This window comes from Zonotrichia albicollis, chromosome 2 (assembly GCF_047830755.1).
Source record: "Zonotrichia albicollis isolate bZonAlb1 chromosome 2, bZonAlb1.hap1, whole genome shotgun sequence".
Classification (NCBI taxonomy): domain Eukaryota; kingdom Metazoa; phylum Chordata; class Aves; order Passeriformes; family Passerellidae; genus Zonotrichia; species Zonotrichia albicollis.
In genome coordinates this window covers 94723771-94743513 of record NC_133820.1, presented here as the reverse complement: position 1 = coordinate 94743513, position 19743 = coordinate 94723771, and the positions used below count along the sequence as shown (strand labels likewise).

The window sequence follows — 19743 nt, the reverse complement described above, 5'->3', positions numbered from 1 at the left end:
CACTCTGCACACGTGGGAGTTCTCATGGTTCACAGAAACATTCTTCTTGCTTTTTGTGACGAAATTGAAGCTCAGTTTCAATCTTCTAAGAAAGGGGACACCTTTGAAAGCTTTTCTTTCAGAAGACAGAAGTTTACCTCCAAGCCAAATCATGTGCCAGACCCTTTCCAAATGTCTGCACTTTGCACATTTGTCAGCAGCAGAAGGAAGAAATACAGCCTGGGAAATGGCTTAAGCCAAGCACACACAAGCCCACCAAAACCACTGGGGAAGCTTACACAATAAAATAAAAGATAGATCTGCAAGTTTAGCTACCAAGTCTCTGGGAAAGCAATAGTAACAACATCATTTTTCCTATAATCAGACAATGCTAAAATCAACAAACTTCTGATGAGAGATTCTGTGCATAATTAATGCACTTCAGTAATAACAAACAACTTGCTGCATGCTAACAGGTTTTTTACGTATATGCAGGATTGTACAGCCTTGGTTAAATGAAGGTCTCCTGTACAGGATTTAAAGTGCCTTTTTGGCAAATTCAGCACATCAAAGTTGAATAATAATAATAATAATATAGACAAAAAAAAAAGAGAAAAAAACAGCTGCACACATCAAAAAAACACATCAACACATTTTAAAAAAGGAGGACTTGCAGATATTTTGAATCTGTGGTTAAGCCTCATAAAAAACCCAGTGTAAAAATCCAATACACATATCATTATTGCTGAAATGTCTTCCCAAAGCCCAGAGAAGATGAAATAATTGTTTCATTAGTTTACCATGTTTATAATTCTGAGCTTCAAGTCTCTTTTATTTATTGTCTATCACCATGAGAAATCAATCAAATCACAATTCATAAAAACACACAAGGAAACTGCAATATGCAGAGCATCTTTTCTTTACTTTACTATTATATAACACAATTCTCAGGTCCTAAAAATATTTTTCAAATAAAGTACAATTCATTACTTGGGATTTTACTTTTTATCTATTCCTATAGCACTTCAATGCTTCTTTAAGAGCACGGCAAAAGGTAGAATAGCTCCTTTGACCATAAAATATTTGGGACTAAAAAAGGTATAAATACTACCTACTGAACAAATCAGCCAGACAAAAGAAAAGGAAAAAGGACATCTGTTTATTCTTTCTACAGATCTGAATTTTTTTGTAAAACAGAGTTAAGCATTATTTTCAAAACCACAGAAAAAGCCTCTGAGATACAAGTTTATTTTCTTAGTTGAATGGCTGGTTCCAGATCTATTGGATTTTTCTTTTTACTGTATTCCACAGAATGGATCATGGCAAGAAGCAAGGGAAATATAAAAAATATGTATGAAGTAGTATTTCCATTGGATAAAACGCTCAAAAGAAGATAAAATTCTATTCCTAAATGCCCAAGACCAATGTGTGTATACATACTCTCAGATATATACAGATATGTCTACATACTGTATATATCTACACACATATCTATATATGGCTGCAGAAATTATGGAGCCAGAAATCCAATTCCAGCCATGGTGTTGTGTCTAATCTCACTGTGTTTCTTCCTGTGCCAGCCTTGTTTACATAGAAGTGTACACGTATTCCTTGGCAAATAGCAATGCTTTGAAGATTGAGCGGTTGAAGTGTTTTACATGTCCTTTTTCCAGTAAAATAATTCTAATTAGTAAATGCTAATAGATTGTAGTAATTTATTCACTTTTTGTTCACAGGAAAGAAGCAAGACAGTGGCTGCAATTCTGTATATTTTTTTAATTATCCCAGACATTTAGAATTTTTCCTTCCCCAGTATCTCTGGGGAAAGAAAAAAAATACCCCAAAACTCAGAACACAACAACTAACAATTTCATTTTGTGGTGAGGAATCTACTGTTCAATGTTTTTTCTCCACACTTTATGTATTAAATACTTTACTGATGAAATAATGCAAATCTAGGATACACTTTAATTTTAGATTTCCTTTTCAATTGATAACATTTTGATAGTCTGGGGTCCTGGTCATGCTGTTATTTTTGGACAACTCCTCCTTTGGTTTGCCATATGGGTAACAAATTATTTCAAAGCCAAAACCTCATTGTTTTGTAGTTGTTATCTAGAGTGTCCCATTGTCTAAAATAAATTGGCTTTCTGGTAATCACATGGTCCTTATTTCACAAGTATGTCTGGTATGTTTCCTGTTTTGGGTTTGCATATCAAAGTGAAGAAAATTCTTAGAAGCCTGTGGTGGACTGGGAGATGTTGAATTGGCAGCTTTATTGCAATTCAATATTTTTTCTGACAAAGGCATAGGTAGAGAAGAAAATGGCATTAAGCATAAAAATAGAAATGAAGGGCTTCAGAGGAGCCTTACTGCACCAAAAAAAGTACCATCTCCATCTAAGGATATTTTAGCCCTTCTCCGTGGTATTGTAAGTTGAAGTTCATCTCCTTCTTCTAATTTCGCAATGCCTGGAAAAAGATTTGGAATATTTTTAAGTTAATATTTCAAATACATTCCTTTACAAATGGTACTCAAAAGTCTTTATGTGTCATCTTCCAAATATAAGTAAGGCTTGTTACTTGTGATGAATGTTTTTATCTTTAGGTACAATCTTAGAGTTTACAGCCTATCCAAAGCTGACACTTTACATCCTCTGTGAAGATGGACGATTTCAACACCGCACTCGGCATAGCAGAGTTCACTTCAGCAAACACAGCAAAAACTTCTACCAGTGGTGTACCCAGGTTCCTCATGTTATGGAGTCTGCTTACATCAGCTGATCCACTGCAACAGTCTGCCTCCAGCCAGACACACATCAGCTGATATGATTGATACCCAAGAGCATGCTGCCTTCAAGCTGCAGCTGCTGAGCTGAGAACACATCTAATGCCTGCTGCGACACAGCCCAACAGCATGAGAAAGAGCAGTCAGAATTTTTTTTTTCCAGGTGAAAACAAAACAGTGGGAATTTGGGAAGCAGGAATCATGAAGCGGCAAGACAGAGATCTTAGTTAGGAAAGGGGAGCAGTAATACAGGGGTAAAAATCAGAATATAGATGAATGTGTGACTAGCAACATAAGCTCCTTCAAAAAAGGGGCAAAAAAATCAAAGTAAGTGTTTGGACATCCTCAATTGCCAGGACAAAGTATCTAGTTAGTTAGTTGGAAATTTTTTTATTGGGAAAAAAAGTAGCTGCCTGCCACATCCCATTTGTTTAATGTCATTGCTTGCTGACAGTCAACTCCATCCCTCAGTGTCATCCACTTTTTCATAAGGCATTGAAAAAAAAAGTCTTGCTGGAAAATAACCAAAGAGAAAACCCCACCATTAAGGTGGAAAGACAGACAGATAAGAGATGATATATGGGGTTTTAGAGGCCTTAATTCCTTAAATGCTACTGCAGGAATATACACATATATTGATCATTGAGCCCGCTGGACTTGCATTAAATATTTTAATTTGTCTTTCTTGTGGCGTTTCTAATTTGTGCAGTCATAAAGACCACTTTATAGGAATTAACTGTTTTTCATCAAACCAAAGACTAAAAATCCAGTGGCCTTTATAAGGAGTAGAAATGTCACAATAAGGTGCAAAGGTATTGGATGGCTAACATCCATACATGACATTTCAAAGGAGAATATAGCAATTTAATATTTTATTGGGATGACTACACGTGGAATTCAACTCCTAAGTTAAACTGAGTTCTTCAGTGAGGACAGTGGGAATTCCTGTTGCCTGCCTCAGGCATCTAACTGAAAGCTCCAAAATGTCTAACCACATTACAGAGGCAATGGAAGGAGCAAAATTGTTCAGATCACCGAGCTAGATGCATAATCTCCAGTTGCTGATATTTCAAATAAAACTGTATTTTCTGAAAGTGTTCTGTAATTTTTCAGTTAGCCAGATCCATGAATGCAGACCCTGTTCTTTATGACTGCTACAATACAATTGCCCAGCACTACAGATTCTATTTGATACAGCTTATTATTTGCAAACAAAGAAAAGGGAAATGCAGATATTTACCAGCAGTATAGCAAGAATTATTTGGATAAGACTGTGGCATATTTTGGATGCAGCGAAACAATGTCACCAGGCTGAGATCATCACCAAACACATGAGCCTTCTTCCTCTGTATTAGGTGTCCCATAGCAAATGTTGTATCTGTATATAAAACCTACAGAAAGAAGGAGTGGAAATTTTAAACTTATTGTATGGAGGCATTGAAAAATCCTGACAAAAGTCAAGTGCTGAAGTGAATTGAGCTTTCTCACCTGGCCGTATATGAAAAAATAACCTGTTTCTTTGATCACTATTTTATTTCCTTGTTCTTCCAGAGCTGTTCCACGTTTAAAGCTCAGGAGCCAAGGGACAATGCTTGAATCATCTAAAAGACAAAATAATTTTGGGTGATTGGAAATGTTATTTTCTTCATTTTCACCTGCCAAAAAATGACAAAGGCTGACTTCTAGAAAGAAATTCCAGTCTCCCTAGGTGGATTTCTCCAATGGAACTATGATATTTGCAAGAGCCATCCAGATACAGGGACCTTCCAGATGCAGGGACCTCCTTGTTGTTGTTTGAATTTTTTTTGTTTGTTGTTGTTGGGTTTAAAAAAAATTATTTTATTTTTAAGTTTGCTATTAAAACTCAGTTACTGCATTGAAGTTAGGTAAAATTTGTTGAAACAGTTATCTCATGGAATAGTTAACTATAAATCATGGCACACATTCTTACCTTTCTGTTGGATATCACTTTTGCTGTCAGCAATCAGTTGCAAGCAGGCCTGCAGCACTGCAAAGTGAAAGCATTTTGAAATCAAAGAAACATAAGTCAGTAATAGAATAAACTTATGAAACTACTTTAAGAAAAAAAAAAAGGTCATGGAAGAAATCTCTCAGTCTCACCATTTATTTTAAACCAGAACATATTAGTTTTAACACAGATTTTACTCATAAGTACAAAATGAAAATTCCTGTCCCAACATATTCTAGATGACTTTCAGAGAGTCAAGTGAGAGGCCTCCGGCAGCAGCACAAGTAACACTTGTTTGTTTCCATACGAGGTCCTTATATAACTATGCACAGTAAGTCAAATGAGCTAGAAATCATTAGGTAAATTAGGCTTATTAATTTTCTAAACAAAAGCTTGAAAAAAGCCTCAACCTCACCAATAGACAGCAGATTTTCTAACTATGTTTGACATATTATTTAGATAAATTACATTCTGTTTATAGTTGCTGTAAAATATTAGTCATACATACTTTCATAATAAATTGTCAAAGTCCATATGTACATACTTTCAATATGTCATCAGATACCTACACGAGATCAACCTATACTAAGAGGGAAAATAGAGAGAGTTATCAAATTAATGCACATAACAAATAACTTGGTATCTGTCAAAATGTATTGCTCAAAACTGTAAAGATTGATGGCACTATTAAGAAATTAGGTATTTGTTCAGAAAAAAATACTGCAGAATGTTAAAATATAAATTTGTAAGTGAAACAAAGATCTTGTAAAAAAAAACCTGCTAAGCATAAGTGTCAGGCAAGAGGATAAAAGGAAAAAAATAGCTGCATTTATTTGCTTGGAGCAGATTTTAATCGAAACATCTGGTTGTTATGTTACTTTGAAGGATAAACTGAGTAGTAATACTTACTGCACTTGACAGAGACCAAATGAATTTATTAGGAGTCAAGAGAAGAAAATTCTGCCATGGATTGCTCTGTTTTCTTGCCACTTTTCAGACAAGAAGGCTGTGGGTTAGATTTGGCCACACAGATTTGGCTATAATGGGGAATGCCATGGATATGTGGGATCCTGTTTCTGCGTCTGTCAGTGGCATCCACATGGGCAGCCAAGTGTCCAGGGACACAAACCTCTTTGTGCACAGCAGGTACCAGAGGACTTGGGTGGAAAGAAGTCTCTTTATGTTTCTAAATCTCCTTTTTAAGGAGTCCTTCTTGAAAACAGCAGAGGAGGGCTGGATGCTCACCAGCACTCAGCAGTGCCAACTGGCAGCACAGAAGGATTCAAGTGCACATCTGGGAATGCACCAGTTCCAGAACGATCACACAACCTGCAAGCCCTCATGGTAATAGGAATTCTATCATCCAAACTCCTGTCTCCTACACTGTGTCCTTGAGTCTTATCAATATACATCAATAATGTGTTACAATTTATAGATTTTTCAAACCAAGAATTTAAGGGCATCTGAATTATCTACTTCCAGGTAGAAAATAAAAACCCGCAAGCCAACACAAAATAAATAAAGGTATTATACTTGAAACATTTTTCTATCACACTTGTGAGAAAAATAATTATCTGAAAAATAAACTTCTAAATAAAATGAAAATGCATTTTTATGGAAACACACAACATAACACATCAGGCAAATAATTTCACAAGTTATTATTTCATTTTGGAACAAAACGTCTTCCTAGTGAATGGAATTTGGTGGTCACCTAGCATTTCAGCAAGATAAAACAAAATTTTAATTCTTGCTTTTAAAAGAACTCACTAATGTGGGCACCAAATTTTTCACTAACCAAACAAGAAGAGTTGTGATGATTCCCACTAACCAGCTGCTCTCCAGCTGCATGTCAGTGAGCAGTGTCTACAAGGAGTGAAAGCTATGGCTGCTTTAGCAACTCTTGTTGAACTTGCCTGCAAATTTGGTGGGCATTCTTTGAACTGTCCTAATTCTCAGTTTGCAAGTGTGGATTTCTGTTTCAGCTGGTTGCAGCACTGAAATTCTAGTCAGCATTGCTGAGAACTGCTCTTAGTAATTAAAATCTGCAAGATCAGTACAGTCTGAGATCATCTCCATCTTTTTAAAAAAATACCAACTCTACTTCATTCTAAAGACATCAGATCTGCACTTAATCTCTAAAAAAATCTTTCTCTTTTCTTTTAATATATGCAGATAGGAACAAACCTCCACAGAATATAGTAAGCTTGTTTTTGGAGAAAATGCATGCAATTGTGTCCTTCATGATAAGAGGAACTAGCACAGTGGCCATTTTCCCTAAAGCTACAAGAGACAATATCTAAAAAAGTGCTTGAAGGATTGACCAACAACGTGCTTCACAAATGTGTTCAGAAGCCAAATTGACACATAACTATTTCCCGAATATACAAGTACTTTGACTTCAGTGGAACAATTTACATGCCTAAAATTGAGTAATTTATTGAAAAAAATCCAAGTAAACACTACTACTAAGAAGGAGAAGATATGGAAATACAAAGTACATTTCCTGGGTAAATTATCAGAAATTTTCAGTAAAAAGTAAATGTTGCTAAGAAACACCAGCAATTGTACTCCAAGAAGTACCCTCATCTCAAGTACAATATGAAGAACACACGTATTACAAAATACACATTGAATAGTTGCTATTTAATGTCTTTTAGCCCAGTGCAAGTCAAACCTGAGCAACATCTTTGTAGTCTAGAGGATTTTTGATTAATAATGAAAGCAAAATGCAGGATTAATGCAATACAACTTGAAAATGTGTAAAAATACCTAGACTGAATGTTACCATGAGATCTATCTGTATAAAAGTGTCTTGAAGATGTTAGACAGTCCAGATGCCTTTACAAACCACAGCCAGCACATGCAATGATGTGTTCTCTACTGGTTGAGCAATGCAGTCACAATTTAAAAAAACCTCTACTATCTTTTGCTGAAGGACAGCATATCTCCATGATTTAAGAACTTACATTGATAAAATAAAATTTCCCCTTGCATGTAAACTTTGTTATTTTTAAAATTGCATAATAACTTTAGTATTTTGCAATCTCACTTAATGATCCATCCAAACAAAATTTCAAGTTTAATATTTGTAAGCTCATGCATAAAATGTTAAGTTTTGATATCTGAGGTCTGAGACATTTGTGCTCATTTTTGCTGAAATAAAACCTAGGAAAAACCCTAATGTTGAAAAAAAAAAAACAACAAACCCAGACCTCCTCATATAGGTTCCTTTTTTGTCTAGATCTGTTCTCTGTAGGCTTCCCAAAGCACATTTAAACACCAGACAATTTAATTTATAATGACAAGCATTTTCTTGAAGCATTTGCAGTTTTTCTTCCCTTAACTTCTTGATTTCTCATCACAAGAAATCTAGTTTTTGCTTGTGCATTTTTATAAACTGGTTTTCATGAATTCTATCACAGTAGAAACCTGGACAACTGGTTAATCTGATATTATTTAATAGAGATGTCTTTATACGGCATTAATTATGGATTCAGTCCATCCCTGCATTAAAATGCCCTGATCATAGTTGCATGTATGACTAAGAGCTAACAAACATCTTCAAAGAATTAATAGCATTATTTTGGTCTTCACAGAATTGCCAATAACATGTTACCTTTAGAAAAACAAGGGAAGTGTTTACTATGGATTAAGACTTCTATTATACAGTATATAGCAGAATGTTGGGTTTAAAACTTAGAGTCTGATTGATGTATTTTTGACTATACAGTGTTCTGCATAATACACAGCACTGATTTATTCACTCATTCATTCAGTGAAATTCTTCATGTAAAATAACAGGAATTGCATCAAGTAATTTTCTCTCCCTTTTCATAGAAGGGTCTATTTCCTTTTGAATTAGACTTTTGACAGCAGAAACAAATAAGGATAACACATATTTTCAAGAAGTAGGCCTTTCCTTTTTCCTTTTTACTTTGATTTTAATTTTTATTTCATATTTGACCTCTTCAAACAATGAAATATGAAGTATTGTGAATAATTGGTAAGGGAATTTTATATGTGGCATTTGTTTAAGCTAGTAAAAAAAGCTTACATCTCAGTTCAAAGATCACTAAAGTCAAGTACCACTTGTAAAACCTCTTGCCATCCCTCTGTCACAGATATCTAAAGTAACAACATACACAGTCAAAACACTTCCAACCAACAAATGTACCAATATTCCAGTACAGCAATTTTATCAAGAGCCATGGCAAAATTCTAACACAATGCTTGGAAGGTAAGAGTTACTTCCCACAGACACGACTGCTGTTGGAGTAGAACCTGAAAATTGCTAGTAAAAAAATGAATTGCCAACTCACATGCCAGGTGACAGAGCCTCATTGATTTGTGGAATTACACAGAATAGCTCCTCCGCTCCTTCATGCATGCAAGGAGTTGGGCAACCTCCGTACACCCAAAAGTAAATGCAGTCCATGGGGGCTCCACTCTGATCCCAGCATTTGTGCTTACAGAAGGCCTGATTCTCACCTCCCTCAGCCGTGGGGATCAGAATCCCACAATAATGATCAGAATGAACTACTGAAGGAGTGTGAAAATGAAACCTGATGTTCGTACTTTGCCTTAGGCAATGGGACCTAAATCTTGTTCCTAGGCTCAAGTGCACATGCAGCTTTTAGGAACACACAGGCAATGCAATCAATAACTGTGAATGAAATATAAAATTCTGGAGAGGTCTTTTCTTGTGCACTAATTTTCCTCCACGGATAAAATTTGCAAAGAGAAAGACAAAAAGAAAAAATACATCTGTTGTAACGTGTCCTGATATGACATTTGCCAGGAGTGCACGTTTCAAAATCACTCATTGCATCAAGAACTCTGGTTCTGACTGCTGACTGTGCAGCTTTATTTGGAATTGATGCTTGAAAAACTTCTCTTCAACCTGCCCAAGCTGGAAATTTTTTCAAGACACAAAATGTGCAACTACTGATGACTAATAGTTTTATGCATTAGCACAGACAAATGTAAACTTCATAAAAAAAGAAACAACATTTTGTTAAAGGCACTTTCTTTCGTCCTTTTAATTAAAATGCTTCACTTGTGTGCATTAAAATGAAAATTCAGTATGCTTAAGAAAGGCTGTAGTAGGTCTAAAAAAAGAATGATGGGGCATCTATTCCTGGAATTTGGTGATTAAAGTCTAAAAATCCCAGAACTGAACAATAACTGTATTTATGAACAAGGTATTAGTTCTATATTTTACTTCTGCTCTCTGTTGAAGCACAAGAGAAGCAATTATTTACCAGTCACGTTTCCAAATATTAACTTTCTAAGGAATTCATCCATGTAAAAGTAAAATGATGAGTCAACAATTAATTACGAAATCAGACTCTACTTTGAGACCTTGCTGAAGCAAAGAGAAGTAGAGCAAGAACAGGCACCTCATTCAACAGCCTGATTTATTTGTCATTAATACAGAATGAGTGCCACAAATCTGCAGGACAATTTGGAGACTGATGGGATTCTGGAACCCAGATATGAATGTCAAAGGATCAAAACGAAGAGCCTGTAATTCTGTGTACATGACCAAGTAGTAGACTGGATTCAGCACCATGAACAACACCATGTTCTTCTATTTAACTCACTCTGCTAAAACAAAATTTAACACTGACTAGTAGGTTCATGGTCATCAGTGAAATCTGATTTGAGAAAATACAATGTTACTGAACTCTAAAAAGCTAAATTGTTTGTAATTAGAGTGGGTAGAAAGCTAATTCTAACAGACAACCTTTGATATAAATGCAAGATTTGCAATTTAATTTTTTCTTTTTTATATACAAAATATGAGGTTCATGTTCGAAAACATTTTTGTAATAGGTCAACTTATGTAGTTTTTCCCTTTAAAATGAATGCTCATATTCTGTGTTTTCTTTTATCCATCCTAAACGACTTTAAAGCCAGCTGTACCTTAAAAAAAGTTTACCAAAATAGGTAGCTCATTGAAATTTTATGTGTTACAGGTAAGATCAGAGGTGGCTACATGATGAGAAGAATCAAAAGTCTACTCAGAAGCACAGCTGAGGAGCCCCAAACCTGCTCATCTCAAACTGCAATAAGACTAAAGATGAAAGTTATTGTGAAGGAAACTGGATTACTTGCAGAGTATTGATGCTCTAACATTCATTTTAAAAAGTCATCTCCTTATTTTTTATGTTTTTTTCACTTCAGATCACTTTTTTTTATTTGGGAGTTCCTAGGGTGGGGAGGGCAGGGGAGTTCTGTGGTTCCTGTGGTAGGAAACAGGCTACAAGAAATACAATTTAAGCAATCATGACCTCAGTCCTGTTTGCGAAATCTTTCTTAGCCAAGATCTTGAATCAAAGACTGAAATAGAAATAGAATAAATCTCATATAAACCTATGGATTTTAAGTGATGTCCTAAATTAATGGAGATTTTTTGAATATTGGAAGTAAGTGGAGTGAGTATACTCTAGAACTTTAATTTCATTTAGCTTACTGAAGCTCAAGTGAAATACATTTCATGTTAGTTGCTCACTGAGAAACATATTTTTAGCAAAGCTTCATTTAGTCTTTAAGTATCATTTACTCCATTTCAACTTCTCTAAACAGCTTAAGGTATCAATTAAAATAATATAAAAGTATACATAAGAAGAGTGAACTGATTTAACAACTCAGGAATATTTTAGTTACTCAGTGGAATTAGTGTATGTGTGCAAACTGGTATAATAAAATTCTTTATTTCATCTTATAAGACCTCATTGTGTTTGGAAAAATAATGAAATATAGGCATTTTATCCCCAGAGGAAAAAAAATATATCCCATTAATATGTCAACTCTATAATACACATCAGAGGTCTTTTATGGAGCACAGTCTTCAGTGTTCTTTGCAGAACCTTTTGAAAAAGAAAACCATGACCAAAATAATCTTACTGGGTAGGCATTCCTTTATTAATTTTACTATTTATTGATAGGTTGTTTTAATGTAGAAATGATGCTAAACCTCTGAATTCCTTGTAGTCTGCCTCTTTTGTCAGGTATGAGCCAGCCTTTCTTCTTAAAAGCTCCTATTTCCTTAAAGTTCTCATTACTTCTCTCTTTTTTTTTTTTTTATGAGTATGCTTCCCAGAAAAGTGAATTGGCATTTTTATTAATAGATTTCCCTCCCTACTTTGATCAGAGAGAATTGAACAGTTAAAAATCTGAATGATTTGAAGCTGCCTTTCTCAACTCTAACACATCATGCAGATTTGGGATCTAACATTCAAAGTTTAACCTGCAGATAGCATAAATATCTGGTACCTTAAACAGCATGTCCCTACTCATGGCAGGGTGGTTGGACTACATGCCTTTATAGGTCCCTTCAAAATCAAAACATTCTGTGATTTAATATTCTGTCCTTTAAGAGAAATGCCTATGGTTAACCCCATTCATCCACCAATAATTTTGAAAACCAGAATGGGCTCCGGGAGCACGGATCAACTGACAGGAGAAAGAAAACACAAATCAAACACTCCTGGTTTTCTCTAGACGGTATCCAACAGCAGCACCCCAACCCAATTCATCATCTGGTATTTACCTTTTTCCTCTGTGTTGTCAACAGACCGCCTGCCCCTGTTTCTACTCCCGTTCCAGATTTCCTTTTGGAAGCTTGCACCAGCAAGCCTGCTCTCCTAGCAAGGAGAAGCAGCAGTCAGTGAGAGCAGCCCCACACTGGTCCAAGCCCTGCAAGCCCAAACCCAGCCCTCCAGCTTACCTGCCTGGAGCCAGCTGCAGACACTTGCAGGAAGGAAGAAACAGGGCTACCTGCTTTGTTTGCATCGGGGGACACGAGTGGTTGGTCTAGCGGAGACCTTGCCTGGATGCTGTAGGTCAGCTCGCTGCGCAGAGCTTCTAGTTCTGTTTTCAGGATGATAACATGGTAAAGAGACACTGCTGCAAGACAAGAGGACAGGAGCATTGCAAGCCACAGGAATGTGACAGGAAAAAGTCCCGTGGTGCCAGAAACAGCACCAGGGGGGGCAGAGGGAGAGGAGGCGGTATCCTTCTGTTGGATGACGTGCACACAGTCCACGGATTTCATCGCTGCTTTTTCCTTACTAAAGCCAGAGGGAGAGTTCAGCTGTCCCCTTCCGAGGTGCAATCCATGTTAGCAGTTGCTCTCTGAAACTAAGGGCATCCAGAATAAGTGAACAAAACGCCCAGATCATTTCCTGTCATATGAAGCACTTGATAGCACCATTAGACTTAATGTACACAGTGAACATCTAAAATTCTGTCCTCCCTCTGTTTCCACCTCTCTGTGCTGCATTTTGGAAACGAATACTTTCTCACAAGCTACCTTCCTCCTTTCACTTTCCACCAGTTATTTACGTGGCAGCTTGCTATAGCCATTTCCCATAATCTTTAAATTCAGGCACAGCCAGTACCACTGGTGATTTTAAGCCTTATCTAAAAGTGCAGAAACCATGTAAAGTTTCCTGGCAGAAATAATGTGAAGTTTCCTGGCAGAATTTCATCCAGTGGTACTTAAAAGACATACACATATGACAGGCATGTACCTCTGTGTATGTGAAGGCATATAGATGTACTCTGTATATAAATTATATCCATGTTTATATTCATATCTATAGTGCCAATATGCCTACAGAGGAGACAAATTATTAAAAATATTTTTTTCCTTTTCTAAAAAACAATAATGAAAAACATTCCCAGGTATGAGTCACAAATTACAGGTTTCTCAGTTGTATGAAGATGCTAATTCTGCAGATCAGTTCATCAAACTAACTTTAAAAGGGATGACATTTTATTAAACTTTTCTAATAAATACAGCCTCTCTAAAGAACTCAAGAATCTTCATTAATACAAAAGGGAACGTGAAGAAGCACAGAGAGGAAATTTGGTGGGGTGGAACTAGAAGTGGTGAAAACTAGGGGATGGAAAGGAATGAGAGAGGGGGAAATAAGAACAAGGTAAAAGGGCAAATATTTATTTAGAGAATTTAAAATTAAACACAACCTCATACTTTAAACATGCATGCTGGCAACACTCAGGTGAATCCTGAGTTTCTGGTATAAGTTAGTCTTTCAAAATTTTATAAGGCTTTTCATCTTAAAACTCTATATTAGGAATTTCTTTCTTCTCTGTAACAGCAAGGATACCTAGACATCTCACATATGTTCATGTGATTTTTTTGCTGTCTTCTCATACAAAAATTCAACTTTTACCCCTTTGTTAAAAGTTCTTGTAGTCTGGGGCAGAAGAAAAATGATAAACAGTATCACAATTATGGCCAAAATCAATGGGTCAACCCCTCTTACCATATAAGTAAACTTTATCTTCGCAAAAGAGAAAACTTTTACCGGTCAGTCCAAACACTGTGTAATAAATCCTTATGACAACACCTACCAGAGTAGCTCAGATCAAATTAGTTCTGTTGAGAAGGAGAAGAAAGAAGGAACAATAATAGAGTGACAGCTTCCGTAGCCTCTCCCTCTTCTGTTTCCTAAGGCCACGAGAAATTTAGTGTGATTATAAGCTTTATCATCTTCCGTTGTGATGCAAGGCACTCTTTTCTTTATTTTGCCACCTCCAGCAACCACACACATCCTGCACAGATAAGTAAATCTGTCCCTAAATGCAAAGGAAAAAATATATATCCTGTATCTTGCACCTAGAAGCCACATAAATACAATGAGAAATTATACAGAAATCAGTGTGGGGTGAAAAAAATAGAACAACATACCATTTCTGTTCTCATTTTAAAGAGTAAGTTAGGCTGTAAATGGGGCTGCATTTTGAAGTAAATTTAATATGAAGTAATGTAGGGGGTTTTTAACAGAATAAGCAATTATTGGTACAAAACAGATATGCCTTCAAGTATCCCTAGGCATCAGAATATTACCAGCCTAGTACTGGCTGTTCCAAAAATAAAAAATAATGTTACAGTTGGAAAAGAAGTGCTACTTTAGAAAATGAAACGGAGTGAGAACATGAAAGTTATAACTAGCTATGCAGGAATACCAAGAAGCTATTGGCCAGTGAGGTCTCTGCAGTCATTAATGTATCAGAAAATATCAGACTGGTATATAAATAGCAGGGCTCTAGCCACTTCTAGAGAAAATAGGCTGTTCCCAGCCTCCACAGCCTTTTTAAATGGGGTCACTTTTTGGGCTGACAAAGTAATTGTGGTGACATAGAGGACTTCTGTAAGACATCTGGCTCCATCTTGCTTATAATTCTGATCAATAACAATTTCAAAGGGGAGATGAGGAAAATCTCAACAGTTCACACATGGGAAATTGTTAAATTCAATAGGCATTTGGAGCTAAGCATCAAAGGGATTTCTTTGTTGGCCACCTTGTGTTCTGTTGATTTATAAGCAGTTAAATGGTTTGAAAGAAAGTGTAAGTTCAGACAACTTTGGTGATGACAAAAACAGTGGAACAATAGCTAGTGACAATAAGAGGTCAATCATGAAAACCAGTATGAATTACTTAGAAATATACTTAGTTAAGCAACTTCTAACATAATCAAATGGAGCTTTAGTTAATTGCAGATTGCTAATTGCATCAAAGTGAATCACAAAAATTACTTTAAAAAAAATCTCAAAAATCACCAAACCCAAAAAAGCCCCCAACCAAATAACAACCCCATGCCAGCTGCAGAGCCTGGAACCTGGAGTCAGTGTCTCAGTGTTTGCCACTATGTCTTGTCATAACATACTCTCCTTATGAGTCCTCTCACTGGCAGGGCTGCAAAGCAAAGTCAGTAAGATGAGCACATGCTGCTTCTGCTGTGTTTAGAACTAAGGTGTGACTAAAGAGGACTAAGGGGTGCTCAGATCAGCCTCCCACCAGCAGACATGGGAAGGTGATGATTTCAGCAGAGCACAAGCTCCCAGTGGAATATTCCTGTTGAAATAGAGTATCCTATTTGGATATATATGCTACAGGGAAAGACCACCGTGCTTTTATATTGGCAAAACCTATTTGCATATAGCTAAGACTGACAAAACTGGACAGTGAAAAAGGTCAAAAATACAGAATTAGTATAATAGACCTAAAGAACTAATCTCAGAAATGGTGCTCAGGATTTGGCTAGCAGCTTGCTTCTACTGGACAGCTTTCCTGAAAATCCTTTTGCAAACTTTTGTACCACATCAACAGTTTTGGGCCCAAGAAATACATGCAGCCAGCAAAACTTAGGGTCTGCCTCAAACCAGTTCAAAGCAGTATTTTCAAAACTATCGCTACAAAAGAAAATTTCATTGGATTAAACTGCAGAAAAGTAGCCCTGACCATCTAACTCTGCAAACAAATAAGAATAAACCCTTATAATAAAGGTACTCTGAAAATATGGTCTAAATTTGCATACACAGTACATGATCTGTGCATATACCAGTATCTCCTTAACCCAAAGTATGAGCTATGTTGAACACTCAGATTAACTGACTAAAAAAACCTCTGTAGTTTAGGAAAACTATTAAGGAACTATTAAGAAATGCCTTGGCTTATCTAACAATTTTAGTTAACCAAGTCCTTTACTTCCAGGAAAAAGATTAAAAATTTAGGTAAAATTCAAAATAATAAATAAATGAAAACCAAACCCCAACACATTACCACTGAAGATGCTTAAAGGTGAGAGTGTTTCACTACAAGGCAGGAAAAGGGCATCCTGAACCCATTATTAAGGATTCCTGAACCCAAATTTAAGGCAGTTTAAAACTTCCAAGATGTTACAGCAGAAACAAACCCTGTAATTTTATGCAGGTAATTAACTTTTTCTATTTTTTTAATTTCCATTATGCAGAGGTTCAGATTAAATTATAAAAATGGGTCCTGCTAATCTGAAAATTTATAAAAGATCAACATTACATCTGGTGGGGAACCTAGGCAGAGATAGCAACCAATCATACAGGAAATTTGTGGTTTAACCAGAAACTGAATTCTTGATTTCCTGAAATCCAGTTATGTACTTTAACCACAAAAGCATCTTCTTTGTCGGAGAGGAAAAACCCATAATGAAGTTCAATACACAAAAGAGAAGCAGTTGATATGACTGTGAAGTCTTGCGTAAAAACCCAATTTACTGAAGAAACATCAAAGTTTACTTCAAAACAAATGTTCTGTTTTTAAAAAGGAGGTTGAGCAGATGCTGCAGCCCAGAGATCCAGGCAAGTGTGTCGAAGGCTGCACTAAAAGTACGCCTCCAGTGGCAAGGGTCCAGCTTCACATACTTCTGAAGCAGCCGCAAAATGGTCCTTGCGGTTGTTCCAAGAAAGAGACCATGATATCTCGCCTTACCACACAAGACAGTGCACAGCACAGAAAAGGCTAAGGCTCCATTCTGAAATTTTCCATTTAATTTCGAGTCCTTTCTGAAGATGGACAAAACAGGAGGACTATTTTGAGGGAGAGCAGAATAAATCCTATATTATAGTTTTCTGCTAATAAAGAGATCTGTATGTAAGTATTCACAGATACCCCTCTGAAATAGTACAAATTCCCTTCAAGAACACTTAATTAGTTCTTTCAACCATTAACTACAGCTCACACAGTAGCAAATCCAGGCAGGTTCTGCCTCACAAATGGATCCCAAAAGCACTCTATTTCTGCATACGCCACTCCTGTGGCTGTATATCTTACATCTTATTATTTTAACTTCTAAGAAGCTGTTGAATACCTTTCAAGCAAAGGATGTGTTATACAAACAGTTTAAGCCTTATTTGATAAATTATCTTGTTAAAAGGAAAACAAAAAATTCCATGAGATTTTTCTGAGGCGAAGAGGGTAATATTTTCTCTTTTCGTCAACATTTCAAAATCGCCGAGGATAACACAAATGTGTCGGCATGTTTTAGGTATGCCATCTTTGTTTCATTCCTTGCTATATATTACTTCTCTAGATATCCAGACAATTTGGGTCCAAATGCATACTACACAAAGTAAACCTACATCTGACTTGCAGCCACTGTCACTTTTTACATCATTATTACAGTGCTTTCAAAGAGAAGAGGAACTGACACAGAAAGGAAAAACAATTATTGTAGGTGCCTTTCAAAGTATGCAGCAGAACCAGCTAGAAAATAATTTTCAAAACATGAAAAATATAAAAAGACAACCCAGAATTTATATACTACAGCAGCTTAATGCCAGCCTCCTCCCCTTCAACCCCCCCCTTCCCCCCTCCATGATGTTACAGCAATTGCTTCTTACTGCCCAGGGAAAAAGGAGCCCTCTCATACAGCTGAAGCCCACTCCTCTTACAGTCTCACCGTCTTTGCTATCCAGCAACATGGAGAACTGCATTTCTCCACCTCTTTGACACTAGGCAACTTAACAGATTTTGCACAGATGGGCTGAAAGTGCTTTTGTATGATAACAAGATAAACACGGAGTTATGGCCCTTCATGTGGGAGTGGCCGCTCTGTTGCTGCTACAGCCTGGAGACCTTCAATAGGGGGCACAGGACAAGGATTCAAGTATTTTCAAAATTTCCTCATAACTGTATTTGTTACACTGTCCCTGAGTCCTAGAGGAAAGGGTTCTCTGCCTGACCTTTCCCTTTGAATTTTTGTAAATAGTTAGCCTACACTAGACATTAAGTGTAATTCAAACCAGCTGTAGAACTTCCTTTCTTTCTGCCTTCAAGCAGCACAATCAGTTCCTTAGTTACTCATCAAATAACAGCAACATCTCTCTGAACTTGGTATGTGAACATACATTTCTGTCAGCCACCTTGCAGCTTTGCATAATTCAGCTCATTACTTCACATTATTAAATATGCATCTCCAGCTGGGAGTGAAACCATGTTCTTTAATACAGTGAAACCAAGTCTGCTCTTAAGCTGCATTGCCTTTCAGAGAAAGGAAAATTGCTGTTTTTCACAGACATACAAGAGTTATTCTGCCCCCATCCAAGCTGAAGCATAACAAATTAATCACATCAATGTTTTCAAAACAAATCCAGAAAATAATCAGTGTATCTTCCTATCTACTTACAGAGGTAGAACTCGGTACAAAATCTAAAAGACCCTGAATAGGGTCCAACAAGAGATTTAAAGCCCAAGCATGTTCAATATCTTTGGAGCAAATAATTTTTGCTAAGTCAATGGTTCAGCATTTTCTCAAAACCTTATCTGTCTGTACTTGATCTTTTTAACAGACAGCAAGCCTTTGGCCTGGATTTCATTTCATAGAGTTGAGTTGGAAGGGACCTTGAAGATTGTCTTGTATCAACAACTCTGTCATGGCCAGGGACATCCTCCACTAGATCAAGTTGCTGAGACCTTCATCCAGCCTGGCCTGGAATGCTTCCAGGGATGGAGCATCCACAGCTTCTCTGGGCAACCTGTTACAGTGCCTCACCACCTTCACAGCAAAGAATTCCCTCCAAATATCTAATCTATACCTACTGTCTTTCAATTGTAAGCCTTTTCCTCTTGTCCTGTCACTTCACGACCTTGTAAAAACCTCTCCATCTATCTTGTAGCCTCCCTAAGGTCCTGTAAAATTCCAATTAGGTCACCCCAAAACCTTTTCTTTTCCAGGCTGGACAAGACCAATTCTCTTAGCTTTTTCTCATAGAAGAGGCGCTCTATCCCTCTAATAAGGTTGGTGGCCCTCCTCTAAACTCCCTCTAACAGCTCCATGTCCTTCCTGTGCTGAAGGATCAAGAGCTGGATGCAGCACTGCAGGTGGGCTCTCACCAGAGCAGAGCAGAGGGGCAGAATCCTCTCCCTGGCCCTGCTGCCCACGCTGTTTTGGATGCAGCCCAGGACACATTTGGGTTTCTGGGCTGTGAGTGCTCATTGCTGGGTCACGTCCTGCCTCTCATCCACCAACACCCCTGAGTCCTTCTCGGCAGGGCTGCTCCAGTTTTAGTTTAGATGGTCATGTGCCCTCATAGAACATTTTCTATGATTTAAACAGTACTCGCAAATTCAGAGAAAAATTAAAATATGGTGTTTTGCCTGATATGAAGGTCTATACCCATCTACTAAGCAAATGAACATAACATCATTAAATAT

The 19743-nt window shown here is 36.9% G+C and overlaps 1 protein-coding gene across 4 annotated transcripts; it reads right to left on the bottom strand.

Moving 5' to 3' along the window:
• Window positions 1–1118: 1118 nt before the first annotated feature.
• TNFSF13B (TNF superfamily member 13b) lies at window positions 1119–19690 on the bottom strand. Of its 4 annotated transcripts, none has more exons than XM_074535695.1 (7): window positions 17990–19690; window positions 12471–12649; window positions 12294–12387; window positions 4718–4774; window positions 4255–4367; window positions 4007–4157; window positions 1119–2450 (listed from the first exon to the last, which is right to left on the bottom strand). In XM_074535695.1, the coding sequence occupies exons 1-7, from the start codon at window positions 18021–18023 to the stop codon at window positions 2338–2340; spliced, it is 741 nt and encodes a 246-aa protein (XP_074391796.1). In that variant the 5' UTR covers window positions 18024–19690; the 3' UTR covers window positions 1119–2337. The 4 variants fall into 4 exon arrangements, with proteins under 4 accessions (XP_074391796.1, XP_074391794.1, XP_074391793.1 ...); XM_074535693.1 differs by having other exon boundaries at window positions 12471–12883; window positions 17990–18078; XM_074535692.1 differs by having other exon boundaries at window positions 12471–12883; window positions 17931–18048.
• Window positions 19691–19743: the final 53 nt, after the last annotated feature.

Excerpts from the sequence above, each read along its gene's own strand:
- TNFSF13B (XM_074535693.1), bottom strand. The coding sequence starts at position 12,797 with ATGAAATCCGTGGACTGTGTGCACGTCATCCAACAGAAGGATACCGCC. Across the intron at positions 4,368-4,717 it reads AAGTGATATCCAACAGAAAG|ATGATTCAAGCATTGTCCCT; the intron begins GTAAGAATGTGT and ends TTTGTCTTTTAG. Across the intron at positions 2,451-4,006 it reads TAATTCTTGCTATACTGCTG|GCATTGCGAAATTAGAAGAA; the intron begins GTAAATATCTGC and ends ATCTTTTTCCAG.